The following is a 19,866-nucleotide window of genomic DNA, read 5'->3' as shown; positions in this document are numbered from 1 at the left end:
GACCCTGAAACACAACTCAAGGCTGCTCCTGACAACCTCCCCCACAAATCGTCCACTCCCCCAGTATTTGATTCCTGAAGAAGGGCTTATGCCTGAAACGTTGATTCTCCTGCCCCTCGGACGCTGCCTGACCCGCTGGAGCAACACACTCTCTCATATAGGAGCTGCTCTCCAGCATCTGCACTCCCCACTCCTCCCACTCCTCCAGTATCCCAGGATGCCGTAGGTCTCCACGACCCAGGCACTCCTCCAGTATCCCAGGATGCCGCGGGACTGTAGAGCTTCACAAACAGTGCACTCCTCCAGTATCCCAGGATGCCGCGGGACTGTAGAGCTTCACAAACAGTGCACTCCTCCAGTATCCCAGGATGCCGCGGGACTGTAGAGCTTCACAAACTGTGCACTCCTCCAGTATCCCAGGATGCCGCGGGACTGTAGAGCTTCACAAACAGTGCACTCCTCCAGTATCCCAGGATGCCGCGGGACTGTAGAGCTTCACAAACAGTGCACTCCTCCAGTATCCCAGGATGCCGCGGGACTGTAGAGCTTCACAAACAGTGCACTCCTCCAGTATCCCAGGATGCCGCGGGACTGTAGAGCTTCACAAACAGTGCACTCCTCCAGTATCCCAGGATGCCGCGGGACTGTAGGACTTCTCCTGCCGCCGCCGCAGTGAGCTCTTTGTGAAGATGGCGGGCGGTGGGTGCGTGCAGCAGGAGCGGCACCGGCCCGGGGCCTTCAAACAGAGCAACAAGGCGCACAAAGCCGGCAGGCACCGCACCAAGGGCAGCCTGGAGCGGGAGCAGAGAGGTGCGGGCGGGGGAGAGGCGCACACACGGTGGGGCTAGGGGAGCACACGTGGCTGTGGGGGGTAGGGTGAGGGATAGGGCGGGGGGGGCAGGGCGGGGGATAGGGTGGGGGTGAGGGGTAGGGTGGGGGGTAGGGTGGGGGTGAGGGGTAGGGCGGGGGGGGGCAGGGTGGGGGTGAGGGGTAGGGCGGGGGGGGGGGGGGCGGGGGGGGGGTAGGGTGGGGGCGGGGGGGATAGGGCGGGGGGGATAGGGTGAGGGATAGGGCGGGGGTGAGGGGTAGGGCGGGGGTGAGGGGTAGGGTGGGGGTATGATCCCCCTCAGGACTGCGGTTGATTGCTGTGTCTCTGTGTTGGCTCCAGGCAGAGTGAGTGTGAAAGTGAGCACCAAGAAGCTGAAGAAGCAGCTGAGGAGACACGATCGGCGGCACCATGCAACTCAGATCCGCCAGCAGAGGAGGGAAGCAGTGCGTGTGCTCTCAATCTTCTGCCTCTGGCTATTCATCCCTCTGTCACCCTTCCAACACTCGCCTCTCGGCCTCATCCACACCCTGTCCCCACCCCTACCCCCAATATTTGGGGAAAATGAAATGCACCAATCAACCACACCGCCCCGTGGCCCAACATTTCAACTCCCCCTCCCACTCTGCCGAGGACATGGAGGTCCTGGGCCTCCTTCACCGCCGCTCCCTCACCACCAGACGCCTGGAGGAAGAACGCCTCATCTTCCGCCTCGGAACACTTCAACCCCAGGGCATCAATGTGGACTTCAACAGTTTCCTCATTTCCCCTTCCCCCACCTCACCCTAGTTCCAAACTTCCAGCTCAGCACTGTCCCCATGACTTGCCCTACCTGTCTATCTCCTTTTCCACCTATCCACTCCACCCTCCTCCCTGACTTATCACCTTCATCCCCTCCCCACTCACCTATTGTACTCTATGCCACTTTCTCCCCACCCCCACCCTCCTCTAGCTTATCTCTCCACCCTCCAGGCTGTCTGCCTATATTCCTGATGAAGGGCTTTTGCCGAAACGTTGATTTTCCTGCTCCTTGGATGCTGCGTGAACTGCTGTGCTTTTCCAGCACCACTCTAATCTAGACTCTGTTTTCCAACATTTGCAGTCATTGTTTTTACCGAAAATGAAATAAAACAAAGTGCTGCGCATGTTGGAATCTGAAACAAAGTACTGAAGAAATTCAGTCGGTGTGTTTGGCAGCATCTGTGGATTTTGTGCTTGAACTGCCCCTCCCCATTTCCAGATTGAGTTATACACACAGCTAAAGGCTGAAAAGTGGCTTGTATTTATGAGCTATAACAAGGTAAACCTTCTGACCCATGTTCTGTTCTAGGTGCTCGCGGAGAAGAGGAGTCTGGGCACAAAAGAGGGTCCCCCCCATCTGGTGGGTGTCATCGTCTTGCACTCTGGTACAAGTGGCGCAGATGTCATGAGACTAATTCGGAGTGACGAGACCTCAAGTGTGTATGACCTCAACAGAAGTGGTGAACAATTTGGCTTGATTTGCCCCAGGTTCAAACAGAGATTCAGCTTCATCCGAGTAAATTCAGGTCAGTGGCAGAGAATTCCTAAAGAGTAAACTCGGCCGATTGATGGAGCCAACGTTCTCAGCATTTCATTCATGTGTCAGTGCTGGAGTTAGAGAGTGGTCACCCACCCATGATACATGCTGAACTCCCTAGTAGTGTCATGCAGTCTCAGATACTTCTGCTGGGTGGTTGTTTGTGTCTACAACCTACAGGAAAGTAAACCAAAGAACTCCGGATGCAGCAAATCAGAAACAAAAACAGAAATTGCCAGAGAAACTTGGCAAATCTCACAGCATCTGTGGAGAGAAATCCAGTGACCCTTTAGAACAGAGTCTAGAGTGTGGTGCTGGAAAAGCACAGCAGGTCGGGCAGCATCTGAGAAGCAGGAAACTCAATGTTTCGGGCAAAAGCCCTTCATTAGGAATGAGGACTGACATGAGCTGCATTCCCAGAAAAAGGTGGAGATGAGACAGATGTCACTCTTAAGGGTAATTATTTAGTGACAATGTTGTGGAATTGTGCTCCTTGAGTTGTCAAATGTCCATTTGTGTCTGAGAGAGAGAGACAGATGCCTGTGGTTCTTTGTGCATTATGGCAATTTAACAAGGCATTCGAAAGTGATTCACAGGAATGTTTCCAGCGTTGACACTCCAGTGATGTCGGAGAAGTTGCTTTTCTTTCATGAAGAAGAGAAAATTTGTTAAAGGTGATCGAAATGCTGAGAGGTCTGGACGGAATACACAGGGAAGCATTGTTCCTGTTGGTGGAAAGATTGAGAATTAGAGGACATGTTTAAGGTCAATGGCAAAACAAGCGATGGCAACGTGAGGAACACTTCCATGCAGTGAATGGTTAGGGTCTGTTTTCCACCATCTGAGAGCGGTGGAGACAGGGACAGTTGAGGCTTTCAAAACTGATTTGAATTTTTATCTGGAAAGGAAGATGGTTACCAAGAGAAGGTGGGAGGTATGGTATAAGAGAGTAATTCATTCAGCAGGCTAGTGGGCTAGTGTATGTTGTAATCTGGCTGTTGAAATACCAAATGGGCAGCACAGTGGCTTAGTGGTTACCAATGCTGCCTCACAGTGCTAGGGACTTAGGTTCGATTCCAGCCTCGGGCGACTGTCTGTGTGGTGTTTGCACATTCTCCCCGTGTTTGTGGGTTTCCACTGGGTGCTCCAGCTTTCTCCCATAGCCCAAAGATGTGCAGGTTAGGTGGATTGGCCATACTTACTGTCCCATAGTATTCAGGAATGTGTGGATTAGGCCCATTAGTCAGGGGAAATGTAGAGTAATAGAGTTGGGAATGGGTCTGGGTGGGATACTCTTCAAAGGGTCGGTGTGCACTTGTTGGCCTGTTTCCACACTGTAGGGATTCTATGATCATCTATAAAATAGAGAGCTGGGGCTTTGTATTTCAAGCAAAAGAACAATGTGTATGTGATTGGAGAGTGCATGCTTACCAAAGCAGTTTAGGCTCAGTGTGGATCATTTGTGTGTTGCTGTCTGGGACCAGTTCAGCTGCAGCTGAAAACCAGCAGATGGTCACACCCCTGGGGAGCCTGGGGTGGCATTACAGTCACATTCCCGACTTCAATTCAGCAGCCTCTACTCCCTTGACCCTCCGAGAACCCTCTGGAGTTAACAAAGGGCTGGGAAATTCACACCTGTTAATAGCCCACCCTCCATGACTGACTGACTCTGCAGTCACTTTCTGATTCTGATTGCTGCGGGTCTGCAGCATGTAACAGCTGCTCTTTTAGCCCAGCCGAGTGGCAGATCTAACTGCTGCTCCATCCCAGAAAAAATGGGAGCTACGATGGAATCCCGGTGTTCGACAGCAGAAACATGAACATTTAGAAGACCAGTGCAAACACATCCTAAAATGATAATTAGTCTCTACCTCGATGGAGCTGTAATACAGAGAGAGGAAATGTTTGGAAAATGCTGGTCAGACCCCAGCAGGGGTATCTGGATTCAGCCCTTGGCTGGGTTCCACACCTCAGTATTGACCTTTGGCGGGGGATTAGCAGGGGGTAAATGGGGAGATGTGATTAGAGAAATATTTCCTTTGGTTTAGACAGTTAAATGGTGATCTAATGAAGATGATAAAAGGGTTATGGTGATATTACAATGTAAGAGATGAATCACTTTTTCAAAAGGAGGTTAGAATTAAAGGAATCGCACAAGATTTAGAGTTTTCAGATTTTTACTGTAATAAGCACTAAAACCAACATTGACTAAACTTTACTTAGTATGCAACTAGTTTCTAAACTAGAGCACAGATATTAAAAACAGTGAAGGAGGAACTCAGCAGGTCTGACTACATCAATGCAGAGAGAAACGGTGAAGGTTTAGACTCTGGTTTGATAACGCAGTTCTGATCTCATGCCATGTTTGTACATCTCACTCAGCTCTGGGTAGAAATGTGGTTTTGCTTTTAAAGTTCCAGAATTGTTTCTGGCATTTCCATGGGTTCTTGTCTCCGTCATCTCGGAGCAAGTCTTGCAGAGTCTTTTTCAAAATCCCTTCATTCATTCCATCGGAGGGTTATTGAATTGACTTGCAGCAGTAAGGCACCCTCTGGTTATCGCTGCTATTATCACTCCGATGCTGCTGTTACAGGTGCAGCTCCCCCCCCCCCCCCCCCCCCCCCCCCCCCCCCCCCACACGCTGCCATCTTTCTCTCTCTGCACTCTCTGAATGTGATGGACTGACACTCTGTTTGTTTACCTGTGGTGAAGTTAAGCTGCTTTATCCTCATTGTCCTGATATTTAACCTGTTACCTGATTGTAATTAAGACTAGATCTGGGTTCTCAGTCCCTGTGGTTACCGGGTCTCACTGGCTTATTGCCAACCAGAGCAAGTAGAAGGTCACTTTCTATTTTACTTGAAATTAAAAGGGTTGATTTAAAATATAGCCACCTGGAAAAAAGCTGACATTTGTAATGATGCTTAGATAGAGATAACCTACTGACGCTGGTTCTAGTTCTGAGGGATGTATGGCAGAACTTAAGTTTGAACCAGGCCATTAAGGGTGTTATTAGGAAGCATTTGTTCCCACAAAAGGAATGGAAATCTGGATCTTCCTGCTCTGAAAACCCGCGTTATTGAAACTTTAAAGACTTCTTATTGGAAGGATGTTGACATTGGGAGCTAAGGTGTGATACAGATCAGCTATGTTAAAACTTAAAAATAGAAAAGATAAAGGGGCAGAATGGCCTCCTGCTCTTCTAACACACTTTCTGTACTATGTTCAGGTGATATCCATGCTGTCCTTGACCTTGCCAAAGTGGTGGACACGCTGATGTTGGTGCTGGATCCACATGAGGGATGGGACAGTTATGGTGACTTCTGCCTCTCCTGCCTGTTTGCACAGGGCCTCCCAAGTCATGGTACGGACTGGGTGCTGGTGGGCTCTGACAGTCGCATGCCTTTGTTCTAGGACTATCAGTCTAGAGTTAAAGGTTAAAAGTCTGTGTAATGTGGGTGGGGATTGGGAGGGACTGATGTTTGGAGGGGATGGGTATTAGGGAAGGTGGGCTGACACCTGTGAGGGTCGGGGGAGGGGGGGTCGCGCCGACGCCTGTGAGGGTCGGGGGAGGGGGGGTCGCGCCGACGCCTGTGAGGGTCGGGGGAGGGGGGGTCGCGCCGACGCCTGTGAGGGTCGGGGGAGGGGGGGTCGCGCCGACGCCTGTGAGGGTCGGGGGAGGGGGGGTCGCGCCGACGCCTGTGAGGGTCGGGGGAGGGGGGTCGCGCCGACGTGGGTGGGGGCCCTGAGCTCTTTTAGATGGGTAGGAATGACTCGTTGGGTACAATGGCTTGTCCTGACTAAAGGCCCTGCTGTGGGGGTGTGTGAAATGCTAATCTAGATCAGTGTCCTCATTCTAACTGACCGTTGTCCCACAGTGTTTGTGGTTCAAGGAATCAATGACCTTCCTGTCAAGAAGCGAACAGATGCTAAAAGGAGTTTGACCAAGATTTTCGAGAGACGTTTTCTTGATGCGAAACTCTTTCACATGGACACGGAGCAGGATGCTGCACTGATTGTCAGACACATTGCAATGCAGAAACAGCGACACCTTGCTTTCCGAGATCACCGCTCCTACTTATTGGCTCAGCAAGTGACGTTTGAGGCCGATGCTGGAAATGGGCTGGTGGGGACACTGAAGGTGTCTGGTTATATCCGGGGGCAGCCGCTGAATGTAAACAGGCTGGTTCACATTGTAGGACACGGAGATTTCCAGATGCAGCAAATTGATGGTTCACCTGACCCCATGCCCCTGAACCCCAAGACTACAAAGAAAAGAGAGGGCCTGACGGTAAGTGTGAGTAGAAATTTAACTGAAGCATTTAAAAGGCTTTTCCATAAAGTCGTACAGCACAGAAGACCATTCAGTCCATCTGCCTGTGTTATCACTCTGAAAGGTCTAGTCAATTTCTCCCCCTTTTCCCATTTGTTTCTCCATAGTCTACAGTTTTATTTTGGTTTTCATGTATTTGTTAAATTTGTTTTTGAAAATTATTATTGAATCTGCTGCTCTGCTCTTTCAATGTGTTCCAGGTCATAGCAGCTCATGGGGCGGAAGGAAGCTCTTCATCTCCCTGTTTTATTTCCTGTTTGGTTCTTCAGTCTGTAATAAAACAGAAATGCTGGAAATACTCAGAAGGTTACACAGAATCTCAAGAGAGAAACAAAGTTAGTTAGTGTTTCTGACCCATGACCTTTCAGCACACCTTACACCTGTCTCCTGGTAATTGACCTTCCTATGTTTCTCCTCAAATCCTCAATCAAAACCTCTGAGGAAGTTGACCAGGTTGATTTAAAATCTCCTGCAGAGGGATTCCTGTCTTTCAGGAGAACAGTCCTTGCTTCTTCACATAACTGAAGTCCCTCAGTCCTTGTTCCAGTTTAGTAATTATCAATATTTAATACCAATACTGATCCATCTTGGAGAAATAGAGACCAGATATCGACCTGCGTTGGAAGAGGTTAAAAGGCCAGGGATGTGGCTGGTTTTGGGTGTGTTTACATACACTTCAGCTGTTGTTTTTGGGTTGTATGTAATTTTCATATTTCCATTATAAATTGCCATGCCAACATTGAAAAGCATAAGTAAATCTGTCATTGTAGTTACACTGGTAAATAGTGGGGATACTGTAGGACTAATGAGGTTACAGATTGCAATGGGATTAGCAATATACATTTTATTAGTGAAATTTCATTCGTTCTTATGTCCATATTTAGAATGGAAACTGCTTCAGTCAACACGTCACGATGTGGCTACGCATTTCCACCAGGTTTTGTGTGGGAAGGTATAATTACAGTCTGATATGTTTGTGTGGGAAGTTTTTGTTACAACATGGAAATATTTATAAATGAAAAGTGATGAGCAGTCAGCAGTGAAGCAAATATTTTTGCAGTATGTGTTACATAATGTTATCTCAGCAATGTATTTAATAAAGGAGAGAGAGAGAGAGAGAGAAGCCCTTTCTGGGGGCAGAATGTGAGGATGAAATCTTGTGCCTGCCTGAGCAGAGGTCTGAAAGATGGGGCCATCGGGGTGGGCTTGCTATCCTTGATCCTGCACTCATCGATTGGAATTCTTTCTCTTTGTCAGGATCCCTGTGCTGAGATGGAAGAGGACCTGAAAGTTCTGATGAAAGCAGATTCTAGAAAGCAGGAATCGCTTGAATCGGAAGTTGTTCCTGATCCGATGGAGGGAGAGCAGACTTGGCCCACAGACGAAGAGCTGCAGGAGGCTGAGGGTGAGTGGTTCATCCTAAACTCCAGGCAAGCTGGGACTAACTCAACATTGTCACTCTGTGCCTCTTCTACCAGTTCCCCCAGACCCAGAGACTTCCCAGATTACACAGTCATACTGCACGGGAAAAGGTCTTTTGGTCCATTGAGTCTGCACTGGTCAAAAACAACTAGCTGAATGTTCTAATCCCCTTTTTCAGCTCTTGTGCCATAGCCATATATGCCTTGGTGTCACAAGTGCACGTCTAAATATTTCTACAGTGTTATGAAGATTTCTGCCTCCTTTCCCATCCTTCTATGCAGCAAGTTTCAGATTCCCATTATCTCTGGGTGAAAAGATTTTTCCTCACATCCTCTTGAAGTCCCCTGCCCCTGCTCCTGCCCCACTTCATCTTGGTGTTGTTTGGGAACCTGTGAGAATATGATGTGAATGCCGCCTTGATCACTCCAACAGAGTGGGGTAATCGATTTCAAAATCTGTGGAAAGGTGAATAACACTGCACAGTAAAATCACCCAAAGGTCCTCAGCAGGATAGCAGAGGTGTTTTTTTGAGGGGGGGTGTTGGACTCGTGTTGGTTCGATCCCAGGGAAGTAGGGGATTGGAGACTCCACTAAGTTCAAATGCTAAACAATGGTGGTGCACACAATTCTATTGATGGATCTAATGTCCTGCTTCAGACAGTATGGAGTGAGGTTGTTCAAAAGTTAAAGCATATCTTTCTGCAAATTGTGTGGACTATTGTGTGGCTTTAGTTTATCTTAACGTTTTTAAATAGATACTTAAATTAAAGTATTCATTTAGTGGGACCGAGATTTATTTAAATAGAAAATGTTGCACTTTTCTCTGTCTCTGTCATATTATAGCTCTCTTCCCTCGTCCCCAAAATGCCTCTTGTCCCTCCTCATCCCCTCATTCTGAACCTCCTCTGGATCTCCTCCAACACATGTGCATTGTTTCTGAGATAATGAAACCAGAGCTGTACACAGCATTTGACTAGTGGTCTCACCAATGTGCTGTGTGACTGCAGCTGGATGTCATGATTTTCATGTTCCCTTCCTGTTGTAATAAGGCCGAGCATTCCTTTCACCTTATTATTCACTTGCTGTGCCTGCATACTAACCTTGTGACTTGTGCACCACAGCACCTCACATCTGCAAGTAACGCTCTACATTTTTATTCTTCCCACCATAGTAGCAGCTTGACGTTTTCTTGATTACCTTGAGTTTTTCCGTAGTGCCCAGTTTTATCTTCCTCACTAATTAATTCGAACACCTTCCCCCATGGCTGGTGTCAAGCTGACTGAGTGGTAGTCCCTTGTTTACTGCCTCCTTCCCTCCTTGAACAGAGGAGAGTTAGATTTACTACTTTCTGACGGGATGCAGTTCCATTTTGCAAATCTCGGAATTTTGGAAAAGTACATGAATGTACGTACGATCTTTTGAGCCAGTTCTTTCAAGTCCAGCAGTACCATTTTCCTTGGATTGCAACTTGACTAAGTTCCTCTCTCCCTTCCATCTCCTGATGTATGCCAATCCTGACATGTTTTCCATATCTTTTGATAGTGAAGGCAGTGAGCCTCCAGTTAATGGTAATTGGAAAATGATGGAAGTTCACTGCCTACTGCTTAGCTTGGTGCTTTGATAACTCAATCGTCACTGTTAGTTCTACCCATCTCCCTCTCCTAGATACTCTGAATTCAAGCAGGAAGATTGTTCGGAAAGTTCCGAAAGGTACCTCTGATTATCAGGCCACCTGGATTCTGGATGATGAGGGAGATGAGGAGGAAAGTGACGAAGATATGGAGAAAGATGAGATAATGGGTGAGACGGTGTCACAGGTAAGCCTTGGTGCTGTTTGTTCTGTAGATCTGTCTCTGAATTGCGCGGAGTTCTAAAGAAAATCGGTTTAAAAATTGTAGTTCCCACTCCCCTGAGACAGGAAACGTTGCTGTTTAATTTTACACCCACTGGGTCAGGGTTTTTTAGTAACTTGTTTGAGAGTGAAACAGCCATTATTTTATTTTCAGCAGGGCTCTGGGGGCCATTTCTGGCATCATATTTAATATTTACATCTGGGGAGAACAGCACCATGTGGTCTAGTAAATGAGAACAATCCCTGGGAGCTGGCCATAAGTCACAATCTGATGTACAACTTGGATATGTAGGTGCAGTTCCCAGAGAGTGTGACAGTGGCTGCTCATCTCACTGGGGCTACAAGGAGCCCCAATTCCCAGTATCTGAGCTTCTGGTACGCAAGTACAATAGGCTGGCACCCACCACCTACACAGCATGGTTCTGAAGGGGTGCTATAATGTTGGTGCTGCTGTCGTTGGGTTGGTGTGCACAGGGGGTCTGCCAGTTAAGCTGCATGTGAAAACTCCTGTGATACTGCTGAATGGTGAGTTGTCCTACTGACAACTGACCCCCCAGCAGGCATTTATCTGCTAATTCATCTCATTGCTGAAAGTCTGGTATTGCTGTGTTTCTTGTAGCTGCTTCTGCTCATGTAGCAGCAGTGAGTGCACTCTGAAACACTTGGGCAGAGTGAGTGTGGAGCAGCTTGTCTGTGATGTGCTGAAGTGTTACCTGGACACCCCTGGTGCTGGCGGTGGTTTTTAAGTGAGAAGGGGATTTGTCACCTCCAGCTGCTATTATTCCTTTCCTATAGGCCAGCGGAGAAAGTGATTGTGAGGAAGAGGCTGATGAGGAATGTGAAACCATGACGGTTCCAGAAAGCATTCGCGATGATAATTATGATGAGAAGGTGGATGAAGAGGAGGAGATGATGATGCTGGAAAAGTGCAAGCAGGAGCGAATGGATGAAATGTTCCCCGATGAGGTAGACACACCGAAGGATGTAGCTGCTCGAGTCAGGTGTGTGGAGGCTGCCTGATATTGTGGAGCTTGGTCAGTAACACTGCATACAGGGCTCATCCCGAGACTCCACAACACAAAGGATGGACAGGTCCATCCTTCCAGTCATTACCTTTGCTTCTGTACAGCATTTCCAAGTGATTGTTTTCCAGGTGTCAGTGATATAAGTTGACAGCGAAACAAACTTTCTGGTTATCTTGGCACTGAGCAGCACCTAGCAGGGACACTCAACGGTAGTTCTTTGTGCTTTGTTGGACAATACCTCTGTTGCTGGACACTGCAGGCAGCTGTTGTAGTCCAGTGCTGGGCATGTCTCTGTGTGTGTGTGTGCACTCTCACAAGTGCATCACGTGTGAACAGCTCCTGACTGAGCAGTGTGGCACAACATGGTTCCTGTTTCAGTACAGAATGACGATAGAGTGAGGGACTGAATGTTCTGGCCTTTTGGTGAAGCTAGACTCTCAGCCCTTGGAGTAGTGAAAATCTTCATCACGTTCCAGCTTTTACTACTTTGAGAATTTCCTGCGTTTACTCCTGAAGAGTTTGCTGAGAATTCCTTTACTGAGATCCTCCTCCTCCATGATACAATACCTGTGATAAATCTGTCAGCTCCTCCTTCAGGTCTGCTTGAGCTGTTTGGGTTTTGTAGATGGAAGATTATGTGAGTCCGATAGTAGGATGGTTCATAAGCAGATGATGCTGTGAATCCAATTGATCATTTTATATCCATTTACTGTCATTCTCAGTGCAATTGGGATTGTTTAGTAAACACAATTCAATCATAGAATTGCATCGAATATTGGATATGTTTTGGGACTGAAAGTGGCAGCTTTACGCCCATTCATAAGTTTTGGGTTACAGAGTGAGCAGTGATCTGATCAGGGTAGCCAGTATCCAGCACAATGGCTAGCTATCCTGTTATGGCATTGAATAGCTCTTCCAAAGCATCAGCACAGATATGTCGGGCTGAATGGCCGCCTGTGTGGACTATTCTGTGATTGTGGTGGGAATGTGGCACAGAATAATTAAGAGAACACGAATCAGTGCTTTAGATCCTCCTGAAATGATGTCTGATTATTCTGGACATGTTTTGTTGACCTCCACAGGTTTCAGAAGTATCGGGGGCTGAAGAGTTTCCGCACTTCACCCTGGGACCCCAAGGAGAACTTGCCGCGGGATTATGCCAGAATATTCCAGTTCCAGAATTATACCCGGACAAAGAGGAGAATCTACAGGGAGACTGAAGAGGAGGTGGAAGGTGCAATGGTAATTGGGGCAGGGTGTGTAACGTGTGGGAGAGGGTGAGTTTGGGTATGGTGGTGGGGAGGTGTGCTGGGGGGAGCGCTGTTATGTCTGTGCTTTCAGGATTCGGAATGTAGTTTCAGCAGCAGATGGATAGGGAGAGGTGTCGTGCTGCGTATGTTTGAACTGTAAAGATCCCAGATTGGTTTTAGACAGCAGGATCCTGAGCTCTAATTTCAGAAGTGTGTATCAGCTTTAACCAGAGACCAGGGGTTACTGTTTAACCTCTGGGACGTGGGTGAGCCGATCTTTGCAGTCATCATGTCTTGTTAGGAGGAAAAAGTGAGGTCTGCAGATGCTGGAGATCGGAGCTGAAAATGTGTTGCTGGTTAAAGCGTAGCAGGTCAAGCAGCATCCAAGGAACAGGAAATTCAACGTTTCGGGCATAAGCCTGATGAAGGGCTTATGCCCGAAACGTCGAATTTCCTGTTCCTTGGATGCTGCCTGACCTGCTGCGATTTAACCAGCAACACATTTTCAGATCATGTCTTGTTAGTCAGGATTTAGATTTTTTTTTTAAACTCGCTGGGACACAGTTCCTGAAGGGACTGACTCTCACTGGGATGCAGTTCCTGAAGGGACTGACTCTCACTGGGATGCAGTTCCTGAAGGGACTGTCTCTCTCTGGGATGCAGTTCCTGAAGGGACTGTCTCTCTCTGGGATGCAGTTCCTGAAGGGACTGTCTCTCTCTGGGACGCAGTTCCTGAAGGGGCTGTCTCTCACTGGGACGCAGTTCCTGAAGGGGCTGTCTCTCACTGGGACGCAGTTCCTGAAGGGGCTGTCTCTCTCTGGGACGCAGTTCCTGAAGGGGCTGTCTCTCTCTGGGACGCAGTTCCTGAAGGGGCTGTCTCTCTCTGGGACGCAGTTCCTGAAGGGGCTGTCTCTCTCTGGGACGCAGTTCCTGAAGGGGCTGTCTCTCTCTGGGACGCAGTTCCTGAAGGGGCTGTCTCTCTCTGGGACGCAGTTCCTGAAGGGGCTGTCTCTCTCTGGGACGCAGTTCCTGAAGGGGCTGTCTCTCTCTGGGACGCAGTTCCTGAAGGGGCTGTCTCTCTCTGGGACGCAGTTCCTGAAGGGGCTGTCTCTCTCTGGGACGCAGTTCCTGAAGGGACTGTCTCTCTCTGGGACGCAGTTCCTGAAGGGACTGTCTCACACCGGGATACAGATGGGCTCATGTTGCCAGTAACCCATGTGTATGGTGGAACTCCAGTATTGTCCTCTCTTCCCTCCATGTGTCAGGGGGCCTCCCATATACCTCTGCTGGTTATTGCCTGCTGAAACCCTGACAGGTTTTCACCCACTACCTGTGCTGCCATCTGAGATGTTAGGGAATCTCTGGTGCTGAACCTGGTATTGTACAGGAAGAGGGTATGTTTCTCACACTTTGTACATTGTACCAGAGAGTTTGAGAGTGTTTTGGGATTTATCAGCTCGTTAGAGTCAATGCTGGGGTTTTAGCTGCTGCTGTGTTTAGCTGACTGGTGGTTTTCTCTTCCTGCTGACAGCCAGGCTGGTATGTTACTGTACACATTGGCAGCGTGCCTGTGTCACTGATGGACAGTCTCGACCCAGAGGTTCCCCTGGCCCTCTTCACCCTGCTGCCGCACGAACACAAGGTACTGCACACATTGTCTTCGGGGATAGGAGGAAGCCAGTCAGTCCCTCGAGCCTGCTCTCTAGCGTTGAGTAAGAAAGTGGCTGATGTACTTGCCTATCTCATCCTCTCACATACCAAGAACCTATCCATCTTCCCTCAGACTCTGCCTCCACCAATATTTCACAAAGACTTCCAAAGATTCATGTTCCTCAGAGAGAGAAAAGCCCATACCTTTGTCTTAAATAGAAAATCCCTCATTTGTAAATATTGACTCCTGGTTTGAATTCTCCCACAACAAGAAACAACCTTTCTATGTCCGCCCTGTCAGGATCCCTCGGGATGTCAGAAATATAGGAGCAGGGCTAGGCCATCGCCCCTGAGAATGGCAACCAATTCAATATGGTCGTAGCTGGTCGAACATTTCCATGCTCTTTACACACACTATCCCTGTGAACCATTGTCAATCTCTAACTTCATTTACTCCAAGTCTGAGCTTCCACAGGCACTCTTTGGAAAAGAGTTCCAAGCATTCAGAGCGTCTGAGGAAAAGAACAAATGTCTTGGTCCTAAATGGCATCTTCTGACCAGGGGTTCTATCTTAGCTGTATTGGCACTGACTGTCCCTTTTAAGTAATTTCTAAGTTTCAATGAGATCGCCATGCATTCTTCAGAACTCGGGAGAGAATTCAGGACCAGTTTGTCCAACCTCATTTCATAAGCTGGTCTCACCCTCCCAAGAGCAATTCTGGTAAATCTTTGTTACACTCTCTCTGTGGCAGTAATACCGTTCCTCAGATAGAGAGACCAAATGTGCGCACACGACTCCAGGTGCGGTTTAACCAAGATCATATGCACATTCAGCCCCCAGTGTTATACAGTCACAGACCCGTCCCCACCAGTACTGTACCCCAGTGTTATACAGTGACAGACCTGTCCCCACCAGTACTGTCCCCCAGTGTTGTACAGTGACAGACCTGTCCCCACCAGTACTGTCCCCCAGTGTTGTACAGTGACAGACCTGTCCCCACCAGTACTGTCCCCCAGTGTTGTACAGTGACAGACCTGTCCCCACCAGTACTGTCCCCCAGTGTTATAGAGTGCTGATGGATAGGCTGGTGTGTTTGTGTGCTACTGTTAATCTGTGAATTTGATGACTCTTCTCATGTACATGCCTCTTTGACGGTGATGTTTACTTGAACTGTTTGAGGTTTTACTCTCTACCTCTCTTTCTCTCCTTCTCTCTATCACAGATGTCAGTGATGCATTTCCTGCTCAGGAGGCACGCAAACAACACTGAGCCCATCAAGTCGAAAGAGGAGATGGTGTTCCACTGTGGCTGCAGAAGATTTCGGGCTCCACCTCTATATTCCCAGCACACATCAGGTATTTGAGCCTCGGGGATGCAGGTATTGGACCAGAGCAGAGGGAGGGAGGGAGGGAGTTCGTGCTGATCCTGTTCTCATCTGGTGTCCAGTGACAATCATTGACGAAGGGTTAAAACAGAGGCTTGAGTTTCTGTGTGGCGCTGAGGGAGCGCCGCTCTGTCGGGGGGGTCAGCGCTGAGGGAGCGCCGCGCTGTCGGGGGGGTCAGCGCTGAGGGAGCGCCGCGCTGTCGGGGGGTCAGCGCTGAGGGAGCGCCGCGCTGTCGGGGGGTCAGTGCTGAGGGAGTGCCGTGCTGAGGGATGCTTTCTGTGAGGTGTTCTTTGTTCTTTCAAGCAGAAGTGAATGATGTTGGAGCACGAGTGTAAAACATTCTCACTGTTACCTTGGCCAATGTTCCTGATTTCATGGTCATTAAAAGCAGATAAATGGATCTTCTGCTGTATTGCCATTTCTCTAACTATGCTCGGGGGCCTCAGGAATAGGGAGAAGGTTTTAAATATTAATTGCAGCTTGTAAATAGCTTTTGGTTTTTGAGGGCCTGAGTTTCAGCAAATGTCTAAATATGCTGCTCCTTTATTTAAACCATGCCTTTCCTTTACCTCAGCCAACAAGTTCAAATATGAGCGTTTTTTCCGTTGTAACAGCACTCTGGTGGGCACTGTGTACGGTCCAATCACCTTCTCGCCAGCCTCCGTCCTAATGTTCAAGCAAAGAGTCAATGGTATGTGCAGTAGGTTGTCGTCTGAGTCAGTGGGTGAGGGGGACGGCAGGCAGATGGCTGTTTCGTGGGGGTGGGACTGATGGGTACTCTGCTCTGTCTTGGATACTGAGTGCGCCTGTCTGTAGGGTGGGGTGGGCATGGGTGTTGCTGGCAGGAGGAGGGCTGTGGAGTGTGTGTGGTGCTGACATGGTGGAATAGCCACTATAATTTATATTACTGTGAACAGTTGCTGCATGGAGTTGGAGGATGGGGAGCTGGGCCCTCAGTGTGTCACTAACATTCTGGAGGAGGGCTGTTGTTCTCACTGCAGCTCAGAGCTGCTCCTGGTCTCAGTGTTTGTTGTCTCCACCTCTCTGATTGGTCCCAGGTATGCATGACCTCGTTGCAACCGGCTCTGTACTGAAGGCTGACCCTGACCGCATCATCGTCAAGAGAATTATCCTGAGTGGCCATCCCTTCAAAATCCTGAACAAAACTTCCGTGGTGCGCTACATGTTCTTCAACCGAGGTGAGGAGCTGGGCAGTGCTGAGATTCTATTCTCTAAACATCAACTTTTGGGGAGCAGAAATCTCGGGCACAGACATTTGGATCAGGAATACGTGAACCTCACACTGACTGCTGCAGTTTACTCCATTTAACCCAGTGCTGTCCCTGTCCTGGGAGTGTTTGATGGGGGGGACAGTGTACAGGGAGCTTTGCTCTATCTAACCCCGTGCTGTCCCTGTCCTAGGAGTGCTTTAATGCCACTTTGGAAAGAGATGACAGTAACTAAATTTCTTGCTTTCACCAATGAACAGTGGCTGATGATATTAAGGAGGAGCTTTGTTTTACAGAGGATGTGCTGTGGTTTAAGCCAGTGGAACTTCGAACAAAATGGGGACGAAAGGGTCACATCAAGGAGCCTTTAGGTAAGGTCCTTTCTAGCACTTGATCTGATGAATCATCTGGTGATGGTTAATGAGCTAATACACGTCATACCAATCCTCTGTCAATGCGTGGCTCCCTCAGCGCTGACCCTCCGACAGGGTGGCACTTCCTCAACGCTGACCCTCCGACAGGGTGGCACTCCCTCAGCGCTGACCCTCCGAAGGGCGGCGCCCCCTCAGCGCTGACCCTCCGACAGTGCGGCGCCCCCTCGGCGCTGACCCTCCGACAGTGCGGCGCCCCCTCGGCGCTGACCCTCCGACAGTGCGGCGCCCCCTCGGCGCTGACCCTCCGACAGTGCGGCGCCCCCTCAGCGCTGACCCTCCGACAGTGCGGCGCCCCGACAGTGCGGCGCCCCCTCAGCGCTGACCCTCTGACAGTGCGTCGTTCCGTCACCGTTGTAATGTGGGTGGTCGTGGGTTGAAGGTTAATCTTAGAGCTCTGGGATAGTAACTCTGACCTAACAAATGTGTTGTTTTCAGGGACTCACGGACACATGAAATGTTTGTTTGATGGCCAGCTGAAATCCCAGGATACTGTGCTGATGAGCTTATACAAGCGAGTTTTCCCAAAATGGGCATATGATCCCTACGTTCCGAGCCCAATACCTTGGGAGCGAACTGAATCTACTGTCAATGTGCTGGAGGTTGAGATGGATTAGAGTGTCCAGCCAGATTTCTTCCTCTGTGCCTTTTATTTTAAAAGTATTCCAATTCAGAAAATGTTGGCTCACACTGTCCTTTTTCAGTTTGTATCATTTGAAGATTTGGAAGTTGATTGGTTGGGACAGGTTTAAATTTGAAGCGGTTGATGCAATGCCGAGTCATTCCCACAAGGGGTCAGTGCTTTCCTTTGTTTGAATATCCTTGTTATTTCAAGGGATAACGAAAGACAATGACTAACATTCAAAGAGCACACTGGTGACCTGCAACAGTTCATAGCTATCATGTGCAAAAGTGCAATGGGAAATGTGGCCAAACTATGGCTTGCAAGGGAAATTATATGTTGTATTAGAGCCAGAGAAGAAAGAACAGACGTGAGCAGGAGCAGTTTAGAGTTCAGTCAAAGGGAACAAAGAGAAAATGAGAACATGAGGTTAAGCCTGTGGGGAACTGACTGAAAACGTTTCGATAGGTATGTGAGGAGAAACAGATTAGTGAAGACAAATGCAGTCCCCTTATGGTCAGTAACACAGGACGGTATAATGGGAGACAAGGGAATGGCTAATCAACCAAATACATCCTTTGGTTCTGTGCTGACAAAGGAGGACACCCATGAAATGTTGGGGATCACAGGATTCAGTGAGAGGGAGCAACTGAAGGAAATCGGTATTAGTATGGAAATGGGGTTGGGGACATTGGGACTGAAGGCAGATCAATCCCAGGCCCCGATAAGCTACATCCCAGAGGAGCAACGGTAGTGGCCCTAGATACAGAGGAAACACTGGTGATAACCTTCCAAGATTCTAGACTCTGGATCAGATCCTGCAGATTGGAAGGTAGTTCATGTAACTCCACTGTTTACAAAGGGAGACAGCGAGAAAGTGAGTCTGACATCAGTCGATGGGAAAATAGTCAAGTACATTGTAAAGGAGGGTTCTAGAACCTCAATCTGAGCTACAAATCTTCTCAAAACTCACTATTTGTAAAAGATGAGCATTTACAAAGCAGTAGCAAGATCGGACAGAGTCAGGATGGATTTACAAAAGGGAAATGATGATTCATGTATTTACTGGAATTTTTTGAGGATGTAACTTGCAGAGCTCATGAAGGAGAGCCAGTGAATGTGGTTTATTTGAACTTTCAGATGGCTTTCGATGAAGTCCCTGAGAGATTAGTATGTAAAGGTAAAGAACATGGAATTAGAATAGTATACTGACTGAGCACAGAACTGGTTGGCAGACAGGAAATAAAGGCTAGGAATAAACAGGTCTTTTTCCAAGTGACAGCAGGTGACCAGTGGGGTATGAAGGGATCAGTGCTAGGGCCTCAGCTGGTCACAATATAAATGATTAGGTTGAGGGAATTAAATGTAGTGTCTCCAGATTTGTGGATGAGACAAAGCTGGGTGGGATTGGGACCTGTGATATGGATGCAGAGATGTTTCAGCATGATGTGGGCAATAAGACCTGGGTGTTCTTGTACACCCGTTGCTGTGGGAAGGTCATCAGGCAGATGCAGTAGGCAGTGAAGAAAGCAAGTGGGATGTTGGCTTTCATAGTGAGAGGGTTCCAGTACAGGACCGGGCATCTCTTTCTGTCATTGAACGTCTCAGTGAGAGTATTGTGTGCAGTTTTGGTCTCCTCATCGGAGGGAGAATGAGGAGGGAATATAACAAAGGTTTACCAAATCGATTCCTGGGGTGGTAAGACTGATGTATGGAGAGATTCTATTGGTTCAGATTTAGATTGACGGGAGGAAGAATAAGGAAGGGGGAATCTTCTAGAAATCTATAAAATGCTAACACAGAAGAATGTTCCTGATGATGAGGGAGTCCAGACGCAGGGGTCACAGTCTGAGAATGTGTTGAGATCGATAAATTTGTTCACCCAGAGAGTGGTGAGCCTGTGGAATTCCCAAAGAGACAACCAAGTGTGAAACACTTCAGGGAATTGGATCCAGCACTTGGCCATGATCATAATGAACAGCAGAGTAGGTTCAAGGGGCCACATGGCATCCTCCTGTTATATTAGCTACCCTGCAATCTGTAAGAACTGTTCCAGATTCAAAAGAATCTTCATCTTGGCTTCTTGGTGCCTCACTTGATCAGGAACCAAGGGATGAGCCAAGTGCTGCAGGTTGATAACAGCTGACCAGCCCTTACCACAGATCGGGCAGAGGCAGGAAAACTATTCACTCCCAACACACCAGCAGCATGCTATCCTGTATAACAGCAGGTGGTTTTACTAGGACTCAGGGGGTCTTGTATAACAGATGAGAGCTGTCCTG

The 19,866-nt window shown here is 48.4% G+C and overlaps 1 protein-coding gene across 3 annotated transcripts; it reads left to right on the top strand.

Moving 5' to 3' along the window:
- Positions 1-565: 565 nt before the first annotated feature.
- Positions 566-17,646, top strand: tsr1 (TSR1 ribosome maturation factor). 3 transcript variants are annotated; one of them, XM_060847919.1, is made up of 16 exons: positions 573-810; positions 1,169-1,272; positions 2,157-2,373; positions 5,614-5,748; positions 6,263-6,675; positions 6,918-7,052; positions 7,975-8,122; positions 9,805-9,956; positions 10,787-10,992; positions 12,099-12,258; positions 13,798-13,908; positions 15,140-15,272; positions 15,877-15,993; positions 16,361-16,501; positions 16,828-16,902; positions 17,401-17,646. In XM_060847919.1, exons 1-16 carry the CDS (start codon positions 690-692, stop codon positions 17,577-17,579), a joined length of 2,547 nt encoding a protein of 848 aa, XP_060703902.1. In that variant the 5' UTR covers positions 573-689; the 3' UTR covers positions 17,580-17,646. The 3 variants fall into 3 exon arrangements, with proteins under 3 accessions (XP_060703903.1, XP_060703902.1, XP_060703904.1); XM_060847920.1 differs by lacking the exon at positions 13,798-13,908 and having other exon boundaries at positions 566-810; XM_060847921.1 differs by lacking the exon at positions 6,918-7,052 and having other exon boundaries at positions 576-810; positions 17,401-17,644.
- The last annotated feature ends 2,220 nt before the right edge of the window (positions 17,647-19,866 follow it).

This window comes from Hemiscyllium ocellatum, chromosome 31 (assembly GCF_020745735.1).
Source record: "Hemiscyllium ocellatum isolate sHemOce1 chromosome 31, sHemOce1.pat.X.cur, whole genome shotgun sequence".
NCBI lineage: Eukaryota > Metazoa > Chordata > Chondrichthyes > Orectolobiformes > Hemiscylliidae > Hemiscyllium > Hemiscyllium ocellatum.
Note: the sequence above shows the minus strand (reverse complement) of the source record. Positions and strands in the feature narration are given on the sequence as shown.